Genomic DNA, 21180 nt, shown 5'->3' on the forward strand with positions numbered 1-21180 from the left:
TTTATGCTTATTTATTTATTGAGCATTAATTTATTTCTGTATTTATTTTTAAATATGGTAGAGCTGGTCCTCCATAAGTTTAAGGGTACACTATGTAATTATTTTTTGTTCAAAATTTAAATAATATATCATCAATCCTTCTTCCAAAAAACCTGTCAAGATGGTTTGTGCGGGAAATTGCGTACGTATGCCACTCGCCCGTGCGTGTCTATCCATAAATAGAGAACAGTTCCTCCGGCTTCTTTGACGCGTGTGGTGTGGGAGTGGCATAGGTTAGTTGTCACTGAGTGAGAAAGGTTGACAGGGAGCAGCTAAATCTCTGGAGAATCACACACAAACAAAAAAAAACGCTGAACAGAGGAGAGTCTGCTGGCAAAAAAAAAAAAGCTCTTAATAAAACCAGAATCAACATTGGGTTTTGTCGGAGATGGCGAGAACTAAGGGATTTGAAATGTTGTAAAAGTGACGCGGAGGTGAGTAAGGTATTTTATTGAACAGATAAACTGCCATATGTAGCTCTCTAACAGAGTTGTAAATGTTTATCCATTGTGAAAGGTCATATTAATCCGCACAGTCACGCAGAGCCGAAGCACAACCAAAACAATGTTCTTCCGCAAAATGCATGCGAGTTTTTTTTTTGTTTTTTAAACAGCTAGAGGACCAAAAGTTACATAGTGTACCTTTAAAATGTGAAGCAATGGCCGTGCATGTGCCATCAACCATTCATAAACTGCCTCAACACTTACAAATCAGGTCAAAACAATTAAATACTGTCACTTTTCAAGAACTTTTCTTTTCCACATCCCCTTAAGGCCGATTCACACCGCACAGACAAAACGCCGACAAACAAGTTGGTAGTTGGATGTAGAATTTTATGTAAAATATCTGTCATGTTCACAAACAAACGCTGATTGAACATGTTCAGTCGGGTGAAAACAAACCCCAACATACGCCAACAAGTTTAACACACTGATCAAACAAAACGCAACAAATGTGTTTGTTGGTGTTTGTCAGTGCGGGGTGAATTGGCCTTTATGTATGCTCTGGTCCTGAATCCATCATTAAATCAAAAATAAACTTTACTTCAAACAACAACAACAACAAAAAACCCATTATGATATCTGGATGTACCAAATAATTTTAACGTACATTGATTAACAGAATAAACTTTTTTTCACCCTTTTAAATAGACGATGACATAGTGCAGTGAAACACACATAATGAATTTTTTTTTTTTTTTTCATCTCAGTTTAACACAATGACCTATTATTGCCTGTTTGTCTTTGTTATAAAAAAATTCCAATGACAAATACTCCTCCTACTCTCAAACACTTTGTACAAAAGCCTCTTTGTGGCGTCAGCAGCAAACAATACTTTATTGTAAAACTGTATTTCTATGAAAATCGTCGAAGTAGCATGAATCATTTTGAGACTGTTTACAGTTTTGATGTTGATGGAGTTTCAGCCTAATATCTGTTTGTTTCTCTTGCAGCCTTAGCAAAGACAACATAACCATTTTGGCCAGTCAGTAATGTTGGACTAGTAAGTTATTCCCTTGTAATTTAGCAGGAGCACAATGGGACAGGGGAAGACAAGGGACATAACGTTGAAACATTGAAGTCTAGCAGCTTTACTTCTTCTGAGGCCCAGCCAGGGCGGGCTTGTCATCACGGGTGATAGGAATGGTGCGCTCCGGGCCGTCCGAGTGCTTGCGTGGGGCTGTCACCATCAGAACACCATCTGAAGACAGGGAAGAAGTGACAGAGGCTGGATCCACACCAGCAGGGACACGGTATTTTCTTATAAATTCTCGGGAGACAAAACCGTGATCGTCCTGAAAGGAAAGCACAACGTCGTTATGAGCAGGTGAAAACGAATGGTCCATCTTTCACTCTGTTTAACTCAATGTTTACTTGTGGCACAAGGACAGTGATCTTGGTGATGACATGTGGATTTTAAACAATAAAGCCAGTCACATGGCACAGTTTAGGTATTGTGTTGCAGTACTACCTGACGATCCTCATGTTTAGCGTGAATTTCAATGAAATCTCCATTGATTTTCACTGACAGCTCCTCTGGTGAAAAGTGTTTGACATCCAGATTTAGTAAAAATCGATCTTTTTCCATTTTCATCTAAGGAAACAATTAAAGACACAAATTGAATAATTTGTCTTGGCTTATGTTCCCAATTATTTCAAAAAAGCACCTCAAATAAAAAAAAAAATATATATATACTGTATATTTTTCAGACCATTTCAGACGTTTTGTTTTCCACATTACAATATTACAGTATCTCCAATGTAAACATCTTAATACAGGATTTTAAAATTACGTAATTTCACAGACAGGCTTCACTTTCTTTATGCAGAAATTAGCATTTTTCTTGTTGAATTTAGGGTGAAATATGACCTGAAAAATTTTTGTGCGTTTTTGTGAGATTCAACCATATAACTAATTAAATTAAAGAATAACTAAATAGCCAAAACTGTTTGTTTTAATCAGCAAAATATAACAGTTATGCTTCAGTGTGGCTTTATAAAAATACAGTGCCAGACTATCATCATGAAAGAAATGTTTAAAATGTTTATCCATTTAGAAAACAATAGCTATAGGCCTAGCTGAGTTTCTGCTTGAAAAAAACCCCCAGCTATATTTAATAATCCTGTTATATTAAATAATTATAAATAATGCTCCTCTCTGTCTGTATAAAACAGAGATGGACACTGAGAATAACAAATAAAAGGAACTTCATGTCTTAAAATAACACAATAAAAATGGTAACATTTTACAATATGGTTCATTAGTTAACATTATGTATTTACTAACATGAACTAACAATGAGCAATACATTTGTTACAGTATTTATTCATCTTTTTTAATGTTAGTTAATAAAAATACAGCTGTTCATTGTTTGTTCATGTTAGTTCATGGTGCATTAGCTAATGTTAACAAATACAACCTTTGATTTTAATGAGGTATTTGTAAATGTTGAAATTAATATTAGCTAAGATTAATAAATTCTGAAGAAGTATTGTTCATTCTTAGTTCATGTTAACTAATGAACCTTATATTAAAATGTTACCATAAAAATAATCCATAAATGATTTATTAGTCGTTACTAAGCCAGGATAATGTACAGTCAGCCGTTATCGCAGATGAAAACCCTTCAGGTTGATACAAGCCCTTCCACTTTGCATCAGGGCCATGGTCACCCAGTTTATTTTGCAATAGTGACTTAACAAATTAGACATTCTTTCAACAGTATTTCTAATGTTACAAACTTAATTAACCACAAAGTTTTAAAAAAAAAGTCACAAAAAAATGGACTGGGAAGGTTTCCAGCTCACCTCAGAAAGGCCACTGTCCACCCAGCTTGGCCAGCGCTGAAAGGAAGGTCGTGGGTAGTACAGTGAGGGAATCAAATCGGTCTCAGAGATGGGCTCCCCAAAGTGCTCCCCAAAGACTCGGCTGGATAAGAAGGATGGCCAGAAGGAGCGACGGAACCATGGATGCTGGATGGCGATGTCCATTTTGTGTCTGGGCCTTAGCAGCACTCAGAAAACTGCTGGCTCTTATGCCTGCGCACTTAAATAGAGCAACACCGATGGCCCCTGGCAGACGAGCCAGCTGTGGATCTTTCTGGAATAATGATGTAAACTGTTTGCCTGCCTTTGCCTCTTTCACTTCAGCCCTCCCACTGTCCTCTGCTTGCTACTCCGTCCCCTCTTCCAACTATCTCTCGCTGTAGTTATCTAAAGAGCTTATCAGATTTCAATTCACTCAGATACCGACTGGATTACAGTGCAAGCCCCCAATAGTGCTGATGGTACCCTGTGTTCACAGCACTGGAAACTGCACTGTCTGGTCCAGCAAACCTGCCAATTTCAAGTGAAGTCTCTGGTTGCTCGCCATTCCGCTGGTCTGTTTAATGCCAGCAAAGATTAGGATGCCCAAGAGGTGATGTGCCCATGCATATTTAGGTTCTGAGCCCAATTGGGGGTTTAGTCTTTACAGGATCTGACAGTGAATGTGGCTGTGATAACTGTGCCAGGCTAAACACCATACAAAGTCAATCCCCATGAACAACCGCTTGCCTGGACAACGTACGTGGACAACGTTACTTGAGCTGGCACACTGATTGGACAATGATTTTGAAGGTGTCAGCAGTTTCAGCTACTGTGCTGTAAGTGAATATTCTCTAAACAAAGGCAAAGGATTGTGGTTATACATTTTCTGCCCATTTTGTGGAGGTGGTGCCCTTTTTTAGTTCCTTAGACTTACTGTTAATATAATAAGCAGGGGAGGGGGGGGGGGGGGGGGGACATGAATGCTGAACTTGGTGACTATTTGATTTACACTAGTGTTCAAAAGTTTGGGGTTGGTAAGATTTTTTAATATTTTTTGGGGTTTAGAAGTTTTAGAAAGTAGTCTCTCATTCTCACCAAGGCTGCATTTATTTGATCAAAAATACAGTAAAATGGTAATCTTTTGAAAAATAATTCCCATTTAAAATAACTGCTGTCACATTCACGTTAATTTGGACACGTTATGTTTTGTCATCACCTGCCTTCGTCACTCATTTGTTGTCAAGGACACTAATCACGTTCAGCTGTGCACTCATCAGTCACCTGTTCAGTTCTGTTTCAGTTCAGTGTCCGGTATTGTCTATGTTAAGTGTGTGTTGCTCTATGTTTGCCTTTCTGTTGGATCTTCGTATACATCTTCATCATCTGTCTGCCAGCCAGCAACCACCCGTGACAGAATACTGGACCAAACAAATTTGAATGCGTGATATATTGAATATTTTTTCTCCCCCATTTTCGTGTTCAGTGTTTTTGTTCCATTTTTCACCCCTGCTTGCATCGTGGACTTTCCAGCAGTTAAACTCATGTGCCTTGAGCAGGGAGAATGCTCCCTCGAGAAACACTTGGAAGAGTTTTGGGATCTCGCCCATCAGACCTGATCTGAGCCCTGACCTGAGACCTGACCTGAGCCCACCGCAGGTAGCGCGACGGAGACCGCCATGATGAAGGAGCCTGCGCCCACAAGAGCGACCGAGGACCACATCGCCACGGAGCTCGAGCAGCGCACGCCTGACCAGGTGTGTGAGCCGGCCGAGCCATCCGTCGCTGAGCGAGTGCTGGTGGACGTTGATGGTTCAGAAGTGAGCCCCGCCCACCCCCTGCTACCGAGAATGTTCTGGCAAGGACACCTTTTGATTTTGAGTTTGATTTTGTACTGATGCCCGAACCTGTTATTTCTGAACCTGTCAGTCTTCTACCTCTACCTGAAATTCTGATTAATCATGCATCACTAGCTAAATTTCAGCTCCCATTCATACTATTACTGTGACTGTTGTTCTTGAAAAGACTTCATCTGCAGTAACTTTATTGGCTGCAAATAAATGTATTGGTGTAATTAGAATGTCATTTTCAGTTACATCAAAAAGTAATGTGATTACATAATGTATGTGTTACAGTGGGTTGCAGCAAGAATGAAACAGGATCTACGTGCAGCAGGTTTATTTAAAGATTAACTCAAAACTTCAAAAACCAGGATCACGGGTACAGGAAGAGGACAACCAACTGTAACGTTTAGAACTGACAAAGAACAAGACAGAACACAGGGTTTAAATAGACAGAACTGAAGAGCAAATGAACAAGACACCTCTGAACTGAACTACAGTAACAATCAATCAAACACCATAGAAACAAACAGGCAGGGGGCGGAGAAAGACAGAACTGAATTAATTGACAGAACACAGACAAAGACAGAAATCAAAACAGACTGACAATAATATGACAGTATGTTACTTGTAATGCATTACTTTACTCCTTACATCAAATGAGTAATCTGATTACGTAATGTGCGTTACTTGTAATGTTACTTTACTCGTTACATCAAAAAAGTAATCTGAATATGTAATGAATGTTACTTGTAATGCGTTACTCCCAACACTTCATTTCAGATGAGAATGAAAAAACACCTGATCGCTAGTTTTTTCCACAGTCTGAAAACATCAATCAATCAATGTAGATTTCAGTCTGAGGTTTTCTCAGAGAGGAGAGCTACGGTATAAATTTGTCGTTTATGAACATAATCAGGATTATCAGCTAATAAGTATAAATCAAAATACTCTATAGACTGGAGGGACCGTGAGCATTTTCTACATAGTCTGAGTTGGGTTTCCACAGAGTTGTACCTTGACCGGTTGTAGAGATTTTTGATGGAATCATGTTATCATGTTCTGACATCAAAGACACGCAAAGTTCAACTTATATGAAGTTATTCTCCATCTGCTGGACAAATGGGAACAAACTCAATTGAGTTTGCAATAATTTAATCTGTATTATATTTTTTGTATTTGATAGTTTTCACATGATGTTATATCATTTAATTCAGTGGTTTGATAAATACACACAGTATTGTGTTATTACAATATTATGTTTAGTATATTATTCAGTTAGAATCAAAAACCATTTTAAAAGCAATTTAAAAATAAACTATTTTTAAATTAGAATATGAATCAGTTTTTCATTAGTCTTCTTTTTTTACAACTTATGATCAGCTGTTAAACTGTTTGGCTTTGTGAGTCTATCACTATTTCACCCTGTGTTTGTGTATATCTATTTGTGTACATGTTGGCTATGCAGCTCCACGGAGTTTACTACAAGCTATTTGTAGCAACATTTTTCACCCTCCTATCTCAAGTGCGCAGTCTCTCTTCTCGGTTCCCCTGTTGTTCTTTCCGCCCCTCTCCCTTCCTATACTTCCTGCTTCTATCACACGGCAAAAGTCAGAGTAGCCTAATTGAAGTCTGTCAATCCAGTAAATTCTCCAGTTATCTTGGCAACCTGCTACAGAGATCAAAATGGCCGACCGCACCGTTCCTCATGCATACCCAATGAGTATGGATTACGAGATGTGTACTCCTCCTCGAATCTATGATCAGAACTTTGCAGAGGGTAAGTAAGATTTTATAGTCTTTCATTTTAATTTTCAGGCAAAATATCTTGTGTATATGTAGGCCTATATATGTCTACGTTGCTTGTATTCTGATATTGGCTTGCATGCTTTGAATGTCTTGATGACTTTAAAATAACTTCAGCAGGTCTCATACAGTCATATTTGATTTTAACAGTTATAATAAGCAAAACTTTTTGATTGTCAGAATTAAGGGTGAAATGAAATGTGATGCCTCAGCAACTTATATTTAGAATTCCACTCATGACATGACCAAATTTAACTCGTTGTCCCCATCATAACTGATTATGAACTGATCTTCTTATTAAACAATTCAGCAGCAGATTTGGAAGTCAACTGGGAAGACTCCTGTCTCGGTTAGGCTATAACAGAACAGCGTGAGGGTGTCACGTGTCTTGCAGGATAAAAATAGACACTGTAAGTAGAACCTTGTCTTGATCTGGTATCACACATTTTAAATAAACTTGACATGCACATTTCCTGTGTCTTCTAGAACACTATTTAAAATTAGAATTTAAAAGGCAGAGCATTATATTTTAATGCAGTTCTTAGGTTGCCTACTTGAATAGTAGCAAATTGATTCAGGGTAAATGTCAATGTTCCCAGTGTGGAGGTATTCAAGGACTTTTATTTTGAAAGTTTTTCTCGGAAGATACGGCAACCGTGAGGGAGAGCGCGAAGAAAAAAATTCGGAGAGCACGAGTGAGACGATCGGGAGCGCGAGTAAAGCTGAGTGAAAGACGAAATAAACTGTTTACTAGTGATTTATTTTCTTTTACGTGAACCGCAGTTGACAAGTGTCGAGGTGAGCGGACGAGAAGCTGTACCGAGCTTGTGCTGTCAGTGTCACGAGTTACAAGTGTGATCGCAGCTGAACTACATGGCGGTGTGATACGAAGGGAGACATTGCTCATCGTGCTGACAGCTGTGTGTCCAGAGTGTTTGTCTCCGAGTTAAGGGAGCTGAGGTACTGTGAGGTTTCTTCACTGTTGTTTCAATACAGTTGACATCCAGAAGAAAATCACGGACATCATTTTTTTTTGTGGTTGTTGATGTAGAATAAAGCCGATTCAGTACGAGTGGTTTTTCCTGTTTTTCGAGAAAAATCCTCGCTAGCCTTTTTGACACATTAGCGCCGCTCTGTGGACGCAAGCGGCATTACAGACTCTTTGAAATTCTTTTGATTTAATTTTTTTTCCTCCCTATTTTTGAGTATATAGCCTCTTTCCTGAGAATTGCTTTTCATCTTTCTATATTTTCTCTATAATACATTTTTGGACGCTTTGCAGTATTTTTGTTTAACAACTTTGTAATTCTACAACAATTTAACACTTGCATGGACTTGTGTACGGACAATTTAGTTTGCACAAGTGAGTGAATCTGCATTTGGAGACTGCCTCTTCGTGGAAAATAATATTTTTCCTTTTATTTTTTTTTGAAAAACCATTCATTTCCTGTGTTTGAAGAAGGAAAAGACTTGCTATCTTTGAACAAGTTCCGTATAGCTGTTCTGATTTCCCTGCCATACCTGGACAGTCCAACGCCAGCCCAGTTCTGTGGTGAGGTAAAATTTAAACATTGAGTTGTGAATATTACTCAGGTATGTGGATTGACAGAGACAAATATCTGATGTGAAATGTAATATTCATTATGTACTGCTGACTGAACTGGTTCTCACCTGAATATTCTGTTGGAGCTGTTGTTTATTTTATTTTGTTTGACTTGAGTATTCCTGCATAAAGGAAAGAGACTGAACTTAAGCTTGAAGCTAAGTGAAGCTTTAATTCTGATATTGTTTATTTTTCATTCATACGTGATGTGAAACAAAAGTTTATTTTTTTGCACTTACAATCATTTCCTTTATTTTATTTGATTTAGAATAAATACATCTACAATCTCTGTCATCTTGGAGTAGGGGCATTTCTCCTGTCTTGTAGGCTGGTAGTAGAAAAAAGGGGTTAATTAATTTTATTACACTCTGGGAAAGCTACCGTGTACACTTTAAGTCCTGGAGTCGCCTTCTCACCAGTCATTGCTAAAAAAGCACAGTTGATCAAGACAGATTAAAACATACTTATTTATAATAAGTAAAGGAGTTAATTGTCCTAGGGGTGGGGATTTAGATCCTGCCATTTCCTTAGGCGTCCAAGATATTCAGAATAGATACATACCCCTACATTGTAGTGAAATTTCCCGCTACATTAATTTGGCGTCACGAACAGGATCATACTTAGCCTAGTTTTTGTTGTTGCAGTATTCTGTCCCAGGTCTGTGAGCAAGAAGAAAAATGGCAGAACTGGAAGAACTGAAGAAGGAGTTCGCTGAAATGCAGAGGAGGTTAGCGGAGCAAGCTGGGGCATTGGATCATGCCAGAACAGAACAGCGAGAAGCCCTGTCACTGGCCAGAGCAGTAATGGAGCAGCAAGCATCCACTCGTGCACCCCCAGCGACGATCTATATCCCAAGAGATCATAAACTTACCGATTTCACTGGCACCACAAAACCTGGAGAAGGAAGTGTGGAAGAGTGGATTGTCTCTATGAAATCAGCCTTTCGAGTCATGAAGGTGCCAGAAGAAGATCAGGTGGAGCTGATAAAGCAGCACTTAAAGGGGGAGGCTAAAGATACGGTGAAGTTTATGATGGAAGAAGTGGATAACAGTGTGGAGTCCATCTTTCAGCTGCTCCAGGAAACCTATGGAGACAAGGTACCTATTGGCACAAGGTTGAAAGACTTTTATGATCGAAAACAAGCACCTGGTGAGACCATACGCGCATATGCTTACGATTTACGAGAAAAGCTCCACAAGGTGAAGCGCAGAGAGCCCAGACGAGTTTCAGATGAAGAGAGTGTTCTGAAAGAGCAGTTAGTTCTTGGGCTGAGGGATGATTTCCTAAGAAGAGAGATGAAACGAAGGGTCAAGGAAGAGGGAAGTTTGACTTTTGCACAGCTGATGCAGGATGCCATCACATGGTCTGAGGAAGAGGAAGCACAACCTGAGGGTAACCTGAAGACCCCTGTGCGTGCGAGAGTGGCTGTTCACACTACAGTTGCGGCTGGTGACAATTTATCCTCACTGACGTTAGAAAAGTTGCACGAGGCAATAGAGAAGATAGCTGCACGGCAGGAAGAATTGTACAGAATAGTCCATAGTCAGGGGAGAGTCGATCACCAGCCTGGTGTAACGAGAAGACAGCCACTGAAAAACAGTGAAGGCCAATATATCTGTTACACATGTGGTGAACCAGGTCACACCAGTCGACGTTGTAGGCAGCTTAAGGAGTTGGGTAACCGGGGCACTGCGTCATCACAAATGGCGGAAGTATCTGAGGTGTTAAGAGGAGCTTCGTCGAGTGACTTTGCAAGCACCAATGGGCCTTCAGTAATCCGGAGCCATACAGCTGACTGGAATGCAGATATAGCACCAGAAACACTAAGGGATAGTGCTTTTGGAGACTGTTTGACAGTGGATGTAAAAATAGCAGGGGTGCCCACCAAATGTTTGTTGGACACCGGTTCAGAAGTCACCACCATCTCAGAGTCTCACTTCAAACATCATTTCGGAGAGCAAGAGATACAGCTGTCGTCTGCTAACTGGGTGCGCCTCACTGCTGCAAATGGACTAGACATTCCTGTCCTTGGATGTCTACAGGCAGATATAGAGTGCATGGGAAGTCTGCTTCCAGGGAAGTGTGTTTTCGTGCTCACAGACTCGAACCCCGATGTGAAGGAGATGAAGGGATTGGCTGGAATCGTGGGGATGAATGTGCTTAGTGAATTGAAAAACCTTGTACTGTCTAGAAAGGATTTGGATAAGGAGAGCAAAGTGAGCCAACGTGCAGATGCTAATGTGAGGCGGGTGATAGCAAAAGTGAAAAAAGAGGAAGGACTCTTAGGCCCAGAGGGAAGGATAGGATTTGTCAAGGTGTCTGGGAAGCAAGTCGTGATAATCCCACCCTTAAGTGAGAAGATTGTGGAAGGTCACTGCAGTATACCCCATCAAGTGAAGCATCAAGTGTTGGTGGAGTGCACAGGTTCTGTTACCCTTCCAAAAGGATTGTTAGTAGCCAATGTTCTTGCAAGCCCAGAAAAGGGTAAAGTTCCGGTGCGAGTGTTAAATCTCTGTCAAGAAACCGTCAGGTTGATGCCGAGATCCAGGATTGCAGTTGTGTCTAAGCCTCAAAAAGTAGTCCCAAAGCAAATGGTGGAATTTGAAGAGGATGATGATGAGTTACGTGTTAAGCGACACGTACAGTGCAGCATTAAGATTGAGAGCCAGCCCGAACAACTGTCAATTCCAGTTCAGATGAATCAGGATGGACTGTCTGAGGTGCAACGGGACGAGTTAAATGCTCTGCTGACACGTTATAGTGATGTTTTCTCCAAGAGTGACACAGACTATGGATACACAACAACAGTGACACATAGCATACCTACCGGAGATGCACAGCCAATAAAACAACGCCATCGACGAGTCCCACCTCACGTCTTTCAAGAGTTTAAGAGACATGTGCAAGATCTTGTCAGTCAGGGTGTACTGAACGAGAGTCGCAGTCCGTGGGCCTCGCCTGCAGTCATTGTGATAAAAAAAGACGGAGGTGTTCGTTTCTGCTGCGACTACAGGAGACTCAACCAAGTCACATTCAAGGATGCCTACCCCCTTCCGCGTGTGGAGGAATCCTTGGATGCTTTGGGGAATGCACAGTTGTTTTCCACACTGGACCTCACGGCAGGTTATTTCCAAGTGGCGGTAAAGGAATCAGATCGGGAGAAGACTGCTGTCACAACACCGTTCGGGTTGTTTGAGTGGACACGGATGCCCTTTGGTTTATGCAACGCTCCGGCCACCTTTCAGCGATTGATGAGTGCAGCATTAGGTGATCTGGCCTTTGATATTCTCTTGATCTATCTTGACGATATTATTGTGTTCTCTGTGGATTTCAAGAGTCATTGTGAGAAGTTGGAGCTTGTTTTCTCAAGGTTGCGTCAGCACGGACTGAAGCTGAAACCGAGTAAATGTTTTCTTCTGAGGCCAGAGGTCCGGTTCTTGGGACACATAATTTCGCCGAAGGGAGTTCAGGTGGACATGGACAAGGTTCAGTGCTTGGATGCGTGGCCTTCACCGACGAACGTTAGGGAGGTTAGACAGCTGCTGGGATTTATGAGTTATTATCGTCGGTTTGTTCCAAGATTCGCACAGCTGGCAAAGCCCCTACATGCCCTGGTTGGAAAAGGTAACAAAGGCAAGTCGGCAGAAGCGTTCGTCTGGAGTGATGAGTGTCAGTCCGCATTCAACAAGCTTAAGAGTTGTCTCATGTCACCTCCGATTCTGGCTTACCCTGATTTTCAGTGTCCGTTCATACTCACGACGGATGGGAGCCTCAACGGACTTGGAGCCATACTCAGTCAAAAGCAGGGGGGTGTTGAACGTGTCATTGCCTACGCGAGCAGAGGTCTAAAGGGATCTGAAAGAAATGACAAGTATTACAGTGCCTTCAAGTTGGAGTTACTTGCCCTTAAATGGGCAGTAACTGAGAAATTTAAGGAGTACCTGATGTTTGCAAAATTTCAGGTTATTACTGACCACAACCCTCTTCGCTACCTGGAGACAGCCAATCTCGGAGCAGTGGAACAGCGTTGGTCTGCACAGTTAGCAGAGTTCAACTTTGAGGTTTGTTACAAGCCTGGCAGACAGAACATTAACGCTGACGTTCTTTCTAGGATTCCCTGGGGTATGGAACCCGAGGAGGATGATAATGGAAAAGACTTCATTCGGTTGACATCAGACGAGGTACGGGCATGCCTGTGGCCAGGTAAAGAAGAAGGGGTTGACAAGTCTTCTGTCCGAGTGGCCAAACAAGCAGCCATAAGGAAGGGTGTTGATGGTTATAGCTGGTCGTCCATCAAAGAGCAACAGAGGAAGGACCCTTGTATAGCACCTGTGTACAACGCTGTACTCGAGAGCAGGAGGTTTGCGACGCGTAGTTTCCGGGATATGGAAATCCAGCAAAAGAAGCTAGCTAGACAGTTGGAGCGTTTGAAATTAAGACATGAAGTGCTGTTCCGAGTGATTACAGACCCAAGAGACGGAGAGGAGATATGGCAGTTGGTAGTGCCTGAGTCTTTACGAGAGAAAGTGTATAAGGGAGTCCATGAACATGGAGGACATTTTGGTAGCAGGAGTACATTAGAGCAGATGCGACAGAGTTACTATTGGCCCACAATGGCTAATGATGTACAAACATGGGTAACCCAGTGTCGAAGATGTACCCTAGCTAAGGATGTATTCCCCAAGATTCGTGCTCCTATGACCTGCACCAACGTAACTGCACCTCTAGAAGTTCTTGCCATGGACTACACCATGCTTGAGAGATCAGCAGGGGGTTATGAAAATGTTCTAGTGCTTACTGACATGTTTACAAGGTTTACTGTGGCGGTTCCAACAAAAAATCAAACAGCACTTACCACCGCCAAAGCCCTCGTACGACACTGGTTTGTCTGTTATGGATGTCCCGCCCGATTGCACTCGGATCAAGGCAGATGTTTTGAGGCAAGTGTAATCAAGGAGCTCTGTAAATTGTATGGAATCAGCAAGAGTCGCACCAGTCCTTATCACCCGCAAGGGAACGCGCAGTGCGAAAGGTTCAATCGCACAATGCACGATATGCTGCGAACATTGCCTGCGGAAAAGAAGAAGGATTGGAAAACGTACTTACCTGAACTTGTGATGGCCTACAATAGTCACGTTCATTCATCGACCGGTTATTCTCCATTTTATTTAATGTTTGGACGGGACGCAAGGCTGCCCATGGATGTCCTAGGAGGAAAAGACCTAACTGATGATGAGGCGGATGATCTAGATGAGTGGGTGAAAAATCACCATGAACGCTTAAGAACTGCAGTGGAGACAGCGAAGGAACTGGTCTGTTTGGAGAGTCCTGTGTATGGCAGGGTTTAGCAGGGGGGAATGTGGAGGTATTCAAGGACTTTTATTTTGAAAGTTTTTCTCGGAAGATACGGCAACCGTGAGGGAGAGCGCGAAGAAAAAAATTCGGAGAGCACGAGTGAGACGATCGGGAGCGCGAGTAAAGCTGAGTGAAAGACGAAATAAACTGTTTACTAGTGATTTATTTTCTTTTACGTGAACCGCAGTTGACAAGTGTCGAGGTGAGCGGACGAGAAGCTGTACCGAGCTTGTGCTGTCAGTGTCACGAGTTACAAGTGTGATCGCAGCTGAACTACATGGCGGTGTGATACGAAGGGAGACATTGCTCATCGTGCTGACAGCTGTGTGTCCAGAGTGTTTGTCTCCGAGTTAAGGGAGCTGAGGTACTGTGAGGTTTCTTCACTGTTGTTTCAATACAGTTGACATCCAGAAGAAAATCACGGACATCATTTTTTTTTGTGGTTGTTGATGTAGAATAAAGCCGATTCAGTACGAGTGGTTTTTCCTGTTTTTCGAGAAAAATCCTCGCTAGCCTTTTTGACACATTAGCGCCGCTCTGTGGACGCAAGCGGCATTACAGACTCTTTGAAATTCTTTTGATTTAATTTTTTTTCCTCCCTATTTTTGAGTATATAGCCTCTTTCCTGAGAATTGCTTTTCATCTTTCTATATTTTCTCTATAATACATTTTTGGACGCTTTGCAGTATTTTTGTTTAACAACTTTGTAATTCTACAACAATTTAACACTTGCATGGACTTGTGTACGGACAATTTAGTTTGCACAAGTGAGTGAATCTGCATTTGGAGACTGCCTCTTCGTGGAAAATAATATTTTTCCTTTTATTTTTTTTTGAAAAACCATTCATTTCCTGTGTTTGAAGAAGGAAAAGACTTGCTATCTTTGAACAAGTTCCGTATAGCTGTTCTGATTTCCCTGCCATACCTGGACAGTCCAACGCCAGCCCAGTTCTGTGGTGAGGTAAAATTTAAACATTGAGTTGTGAATATTACTCAGGTATGTGGATTGACAGAGACAAATATCTGATGTGAAATGTAATATTCATTATGTACTGCTGACTGAACTGGTTCTCACCTGAATATTCTGTTGGAGCTGTTGTTTATTTTATTTTGTTTGACTTGAGTATTCCTGCATAAAGGAAAGAGACTGAACTTAAGCTTGAAGCTAAGTGAAGCTTTAATTCTGATATTGTTTATTTTTCATTCATACGTGATGTGAAACAAAAGTTTATTTTTTTGCACTTACAATCATTTCCTTTATTTTATTTGATTTAGAATAAATACATCTACAATCTCTGTCATCTTGGAGTAGGGGCATTTCTCCTGTCTTGTAGGCTGGTAGTAGAAAAAAGGGGTTAATTAATTTTATTACACTCTGGGAAAGCTACCGTGTACACTTTAAGTCCTGGAGTCGCCTTCTCACCAGTCATTGCTAAAAAAGCACAGTTGATCAAGACAGATTAAAACATACTTATTTATAATAAGTAAAGGAGTTAATTGTCCTAGGGGTGGGGATTTAGATCCTGCCATTTCCTTAGGCGTCCAAGATATTCAGAATAGATACATACCCCTACATTGTAGTGAAATTTCCCGCTACACCAGCAAACATTTGGACGTGTAATGACCGTTGAAAAGACGTCCGTCCGACACGTCCCGTCATGGTTGAAAAATAGTTCCAAAATGAAAGTTGAACCGACGTCTTTGACGTCATCTGGCCGTGAATTCCACGTCTCTTCTGGCCGTGAATTCAACGTCTCTTCAGCGCGTCCCTGGACGTCTAAATGCGTCGTCATTTGTGTGTTTAAATGTGTTGCTGCATAATTTAAGTGTATATAAGCCTGCATTTAAAATAATCACACACATATTGTGTAACTTCGTGAAAGGCAATCAAGTCTTGAAGTTTACACATCTTGACAAAGGTTCTAAAAAGGTCCAAAATTGGTCCAGTCAGACAGACCTGACCGTCAATAAAACGTTTTAATCACGTGTACATCACAAACAAGAACACATTATTTGTGGACATAAGAAAAAAAGAAGCATGTTCTGATTTAGCACATTTTATTGATCTTGAACAGCCAAAATGTCTCTTAATATTTTTTCAATGTTTAACATTTGTTAACCAAACTAAAATACCAATTACAAAATACTGAATTATTATATAAAGGGATAGTTCACCCAAAAATGAAAATTCAATGAAGAAAGGTATACAGGTTTGAAACATGAGGTTGAGTAAATGATGACAATTTTCATTTTTGGGGAAACTATCCGTTTAAAAACACATTGTTTGGCTCAGTTTTTGTATCCACCAGCTGTTCCTGGAGCGTGTTTCAGGTGTTCTGCCATTGCTGCATCAATTTCAGAGTCTGTAGCATTTGGGCTCCACCTCTTCACAGCATCTAAGGGAAGAGAATATATATATATTTAAATAAATAAAATTATTATTAAATTAAAATTTGAGGTAAATGATATGCACTTATTTTCAAAATATTTTTATGGTCTACAGCTAAATAAAAAAAAAAACATGGAACAAGATGAATGAATCATGAATGACACATTAGAAAAAGGTAATCAACATGCATTACATTTTATTTTATTGTATAAAATATATTCTGCTTTTATTTTTAAAGCAGTTACTGAAAACATACATGTTAAAATCCAGCTAAACATTTCATTCCATTTCAGATAATTTACTTTCTGAAAGAAACTCTCAAAAGGCTACATTAATAAGTTACAGTAATGACTGTATCATTAAACAATATACTTGGTATACCGTTGTTGTATACGTTCAAAGTTACTTTTAGCCTACTGGCTAATTTTAGCCAAACTCAGTAAATTTCAGTTGACAATGTGGGCATAATTTCTTTCGGTTCATTCATGTCACACAAGTAAAACTCAAGCACGTTAATCTAATACAAAATGTACTTACCCACAGTAGATTTTTAATAATATCGACACAACTCCCTCCTCTCCTCGTGTTTGTTCAAAGTTCCAGAATCTATGGGGAGAACGTGTTAACATCTCGCGACATAATCCCATCGCATGATTTTGTAATATCGCGAGATCTTTTGTTACTACATCTTGGCAGCACAGTTTATGGTTTGGGCAGAGGGTTTGGGTAATTACATCCAACTCAGACATAAATGGTGACCGGGTATATTTCTGTTTTACATGTATATACATTCCATAAAAAAATAACAACGAATACATCAGGTACAACAGGTTAAAATAATGACTAAAATGCAGTGGCTTTGCAACCACTTGACTATACTGTGCATTTTGTGATTATAATTTATAAAAACAAGATAAAGTAAATATATATTAATTTGTATATAAATCGTGTATTTTATAAAGAATTATAAATCCTGATAATTTTTTTCTGTCTTGCTAGACTAGACGTGCAAAAGACGCCAGTGGACGTATAGTATTCACAGCCTGACTAGACGTGTAAAGGACGCCAGTGGACGTCTTCTTCACAACCTCTTAAAAACTTCATGGGCAACTACATTAATTATTGCAGTATTAACCATGCGAGGATTAAGCGCAGCTTTTGCATATTTAACAAGGATTTCATAGAGGGTCATGATGGACTATAAATGCACGTGTAAAAGACGTCGCCAGGTGACGTCCTCTCACCCGATACACTAAACATAACTACACATAGCTAAAAGTTAAAATAACAATTATACATGCAACTGTAGACATGTACAAATGTATCTGAATGCATTTTTAGGAAATTTTCTGTGTTACATTTTTTACCGATTTATGACGTCCTGTCCGCAACTATTTTTGGCCAGGGACACGACGTTGCCGTCGGACCAATGTTTGCTGGGAAAGGACGCCAGTGGACGTCTTCTTCACAACCTCTTAAAAACTTCATGGGCAACTACATTAATTATTGCAGTATTAACCATGCGAGGATTAAGCGCAGCTTTTGCATATTTAACAAGGATTTCATAGAGGGTCATGATGGACTATAAATGCACGTGTAAAAGACGTCGCCAGGTGACGTCCTCTCACCCGATACACTAAACATAACTACACATAGCTAAAAGTTAAAATAACAATTATACATGCAACTGTAGACATGTACAAATGTATCTGAATGCATTTTTAGGAAATTTTCTGTGTTACATTTTTTACCGATTTATGACGTCCTGTCCGCAACTATTTTTGGCCAGGGACACGACGTTGCCGTCGGACCAATGTTTGCTGGGTTTTGTCTTTAATACGGTTACGGTCACACGCTGTTTAGTTTACGGGAGTGACAACCTCTATAACCGAATTTTTGGCATGAGGTCGCGCCTTCCGGGAGAGGGGAGTAATGTCAGGGTTATTTTCGGTTTTTGTCTTTGTTTTCTGAACTTTGTTCAGTTTCTGTTTGCCTGTTTTCCTTTGACCCAGTCTTCCCATGTGTTTCATTGGTTCATCTAATTCACCTGTCCAATGTTAATTAACTCCTTTGGTGGGCTTGTTGTTAAGCCCTCAGTTTCTGTAAGTTCTTGGTCTTGGCTTGTTTAACGTTTATGTCGAAGTGGTGTGCAATTCAGTTTCTCCAAGTTATCCCCTGCGTCTTTCCTTGTTTGAATCTACAATTAAAGACTATTTTGAGTATCTCCTTCGTCGTGCACTTTGTTACACCCAACCATGACTACCGGTATATATGTATATTTGAAGTGTCAACGCCTCTGCACATTTACTCCCGATTTCTCTGAACATGGGGACGGGAGAGCTGTCATCGAATAAATGGGAGAACAAAGTAACTTGCGTTACTTATTTGAAAAAGTAACTTAGATATTTTGTCGTAAATTTAAAAGTAATGCATTAAAAAGTATTCTGATTACGTATAACTCACGTTAGGCCCAACACTGGAAATGACTCAATTAAAAATGAATTTCTTTATTTTATATAAAACTAAAAGTATTTAGTTTGCAGCCCACAGGAAATTCTATCTTTTCATGCAGAAAAAAACTATAATACAGTAAATTATATGATAGAGAGGTCAATAATCTTCTTAAAATGTCAGATAATTTCACATTTTATGACAAGGCATGGTTAGTTTAGGTTGTATCAAATGTCATGCAGGTGGAACTTCCCCAGAACTTTTATGATTTAATAATTCATTAACATTTATGTAGTAAAAATCGGTCCGACTTTAATTGGCATTCACTTGGACTTTTCCAAGCAGGAAGGAGGAAATTCTGATATACCAAGTTGAATGGAACGCAGGATAGGCATTAAATATGTTCAGATTGGCTGTGATTGTGTTGTGCCATGCAGCATTGTGCAGAGACAAATTACATGTCAGTGGAAGCATTGTGAGAGTATTATTATGGTTATGATTATTTTTTTTCCCTTCTCACACTCTCAGCACTGTCTCCCAAGGAGCTGTTGGCCCCTGTCCTATACCACGGTTACTACATTCGTCCCCGCATCAACAAGCAGCTCGAGAGGGGCTTCTCTCAGGTGGACAGTGAAGACGACTGGTATCGAGTTTTGCTGGACGTGTGCCAGTTCACACCAGATGAGATCAGTGTGCGAACTGTGGACAACCTGTTGGAGGTGACTGGACGTCACGCTCAGCGAATGGACCAGCATGGCTTTGTGAGTCGTGAGTTTACCCGCACGTATATCTTGCCAATGGGTGTGGATCCGCTGCTGGTGCAGGTGTCTATCTCACATGACGGGATAATGTGTATCCAGGCACCACGAAAAACTGAGGACCTGGAGCCTAAAATCAACCAGCTCAAGATTAAAGTGGACAACAAGGAAAGCAAAAGTTAATGAAGTAGACTGATAGAAGCAGGCCCACATGGAATCCCACATGGAAAGACATGCACCATAGAAAAATCTATTGAGTTGGAATGCCCAACATTTTGCTTGTTTGTTTATTAAAAAAAAAAAAGGGGATATTTTGAGTCATTAGAAGTTCTCTCAGTTCTGTTCTCTCACAGTTTGCATTCCACTGATTTCCAGCTAAATTAGTGCAGATAAAGTCTGCAGATAGTTCTGAGTCTGTATATACAATACTGATGAAAAGTTTGGAATAATTCAAATGTTTTAAAGGGGTCACGAACTGGCTTTTTACATTTTTTTATATTGTTGTCTGAGGTCAACTTATGACGTTCGCTTGGTTTTTACATTCAGAAACATCAAAATAAATAAGAAATAGACTATTTTCTACCCTAGTTTTTAGCCTAGCTCAAAAACGCTCGGTTTTTATGGGCGTCTCGCATTGAAGACTTGGAAGTAAACGCCCACTGCTGTGAGTGGAGTGGAGTGGAGTATAATATGCAGTTTTGCATATTATAATGAGTTTCGTGTAATGCGCGAATCGGTGGGCGGGGCTAAACAGGCCGTGTTGAAGTAGGCGTCGATCTTCTTCTGCGGGGGTGGTGTTTTATCCTCTTTGTCGTCATAGTTCCCCACTTTGAAAAACGAGTCGTTTGCTGAGCCTGGTGTCAATAAAAGCTTTTATTGGACTAACAAGGACGTTTTCAGTTCTGAAACTTACAGGATATTCTTATAATATGATGACCTCTTAGATGTCAAAAGCTCAAGGAAAGTTTGATTTCTCAGTTCATCACCCCTTTAATGTTTTTGAAAGAAGTCTCGCATGCAATAAGGCTGCATCACAGAAGAAACAGTAGGCTAATATTGTGAAATATATTACAATTTATTTACAAAAATTATAATATTACAAATTCACTGTACACACTGGAATTGTATGATGCACTTTAAGTTCCCTCGGGATAAACTTACTGGATGTGTGGCCATGTGTGTATTTTTGCTAGATAAATATTGTTTTGTAATAAACTTTTCTGCTTAGCTAGCAAGTATTTATAATGGTGTTGCCTCAGTTTTGTGACATCCAGGTATTGCAAAAATGATGACATTTTGAAACCGGTTTCCCCAGTTCGCTCTGCTTTAGGTTGGCCAAAAAGATAGTCTCGCCACAAACTCGTGCCATTGGTTGAGCCAATGTTGCTATGTTAAAGTTGTAAAGGTGCGTGACGTATTTTCTACCGTATTGTGACACATCTGAGTAAAATGGATTGTGGAAAAAGAAACCTATGTGGTAGATTTGGTTCTACAGGTTTTTTGATTGGATGGAAGCAGATCTGAATTTGAGTTTGCAATCTATTGTAAGAAAGGGCAAGGCAGAGTTCAGGCAAATTTAATGCTTTGAGAAGTCTGGCATACGTCACCAGAGAGAAGTCTGTCATTTCACTGG

At 40.2% G+C, this 21180-nt stretch overlaps 2 protein-coding genes across 2 annotated transcripts; one reads left to right on the forward strand and one right to left on the reverse strand.

Moving 5' to 3' along the window:
- Positions 1–1426: 1426 nt before the first annotated feature.
- Positions 1427–3664, reverse strand: cryabb (crystallin, alpha B, b). The gene is made up of 3 exons (XM_056252873.1): positions 3348–3664; positions 2011–2133; positions 1427–1834 (listed from the first exon to the last, which is right to left on the reverse strand). Exons 1-3 carry the CDS (start codon positions 3528–3530, stop codon positions 1631–1633), a joined length of 510 nt encoding a protein of 169 aa, XP_056108848.1. The 5' UTR covers positions 3531–3664; the 3' UTR covers positions 1427–1630.
- Positions 3665–6680: 3016 nt separating this feature from the next.
- On the forward strand, positions 6681–19992 carry hspb2 (heat shock protein, alpha-crystallin-related, b2). Its single transcript, XM_056252938.1, has 2 exons — positions 6681–6965; positions 19318–19992. The coding sequence occupies exons 1-2, from the start codon at positions 6872–6874 to the stop codon at positions 19728–19730; spliced, it is 507 nt and encodes a 168-aa protein (XP_056108913.1). The 5' UTR covers positions 6681–6871; the 3' UTR covers positions 19731–19992.
- Positions 19993–21180: the final 1188 nt, after the last annotated feature.

The sequence above is a fragment of the Rhinichthys klamathensis genome, unplaced genomic scaffold (assembly GCF_029890125.1).
Source record: "Rhinichthys klamathensis goyatoka isolate OS25496 unplaced genomic scaffold, OSU_Roscu_1.1 h1tg000099l_1, whole genome shotgun sequence".
Lineage (NCBI taxonomy): Eukaryota > Metazoa > Chordata > Actinopteri > Cypriniformes > Leuciscidae > Rhinichthys > Rhinichthys klamathensis.

Bases quoted from the DNA above. Each gene is read 5' to 3' on its own strand.
- hspb2 (XM_056252938.1), top strand. From the start codon at position 6,872: ATGGCCGACCGCACCGTTCCTCATGCATACCCAATGAGTATGGATTAC. The intron at 6,966-19,317 runs GTAAGTAAGATT...TCACACTCTCAG, and splicing joins TGATCAGAACTTTGCAGAGG to CACTGTCTCCCAAGGAGCTG.
- cryabb (XM_056252873.1), bottom strand. From the start codon at position 3,530: ATGGACATCGCCATCCAGCATCCATGGTTCCGTCGCTCCTTCTGGCCA. The intron at 2,134-3,347 runs GTGAGCTGGAAA...TTGTTTCCTTAG, and splicing joins TGGACAGTGGCCTTTCTGAG to ATGAAAATGGAAAAAGATCG. The intron at 1,835-2,010 runs GTAGTACTGCAA...CTTTCCTTTCAG, and splicing joins CTAAACATGAGGATCGTCAG to GACGATCACGGTTTTGTCTC.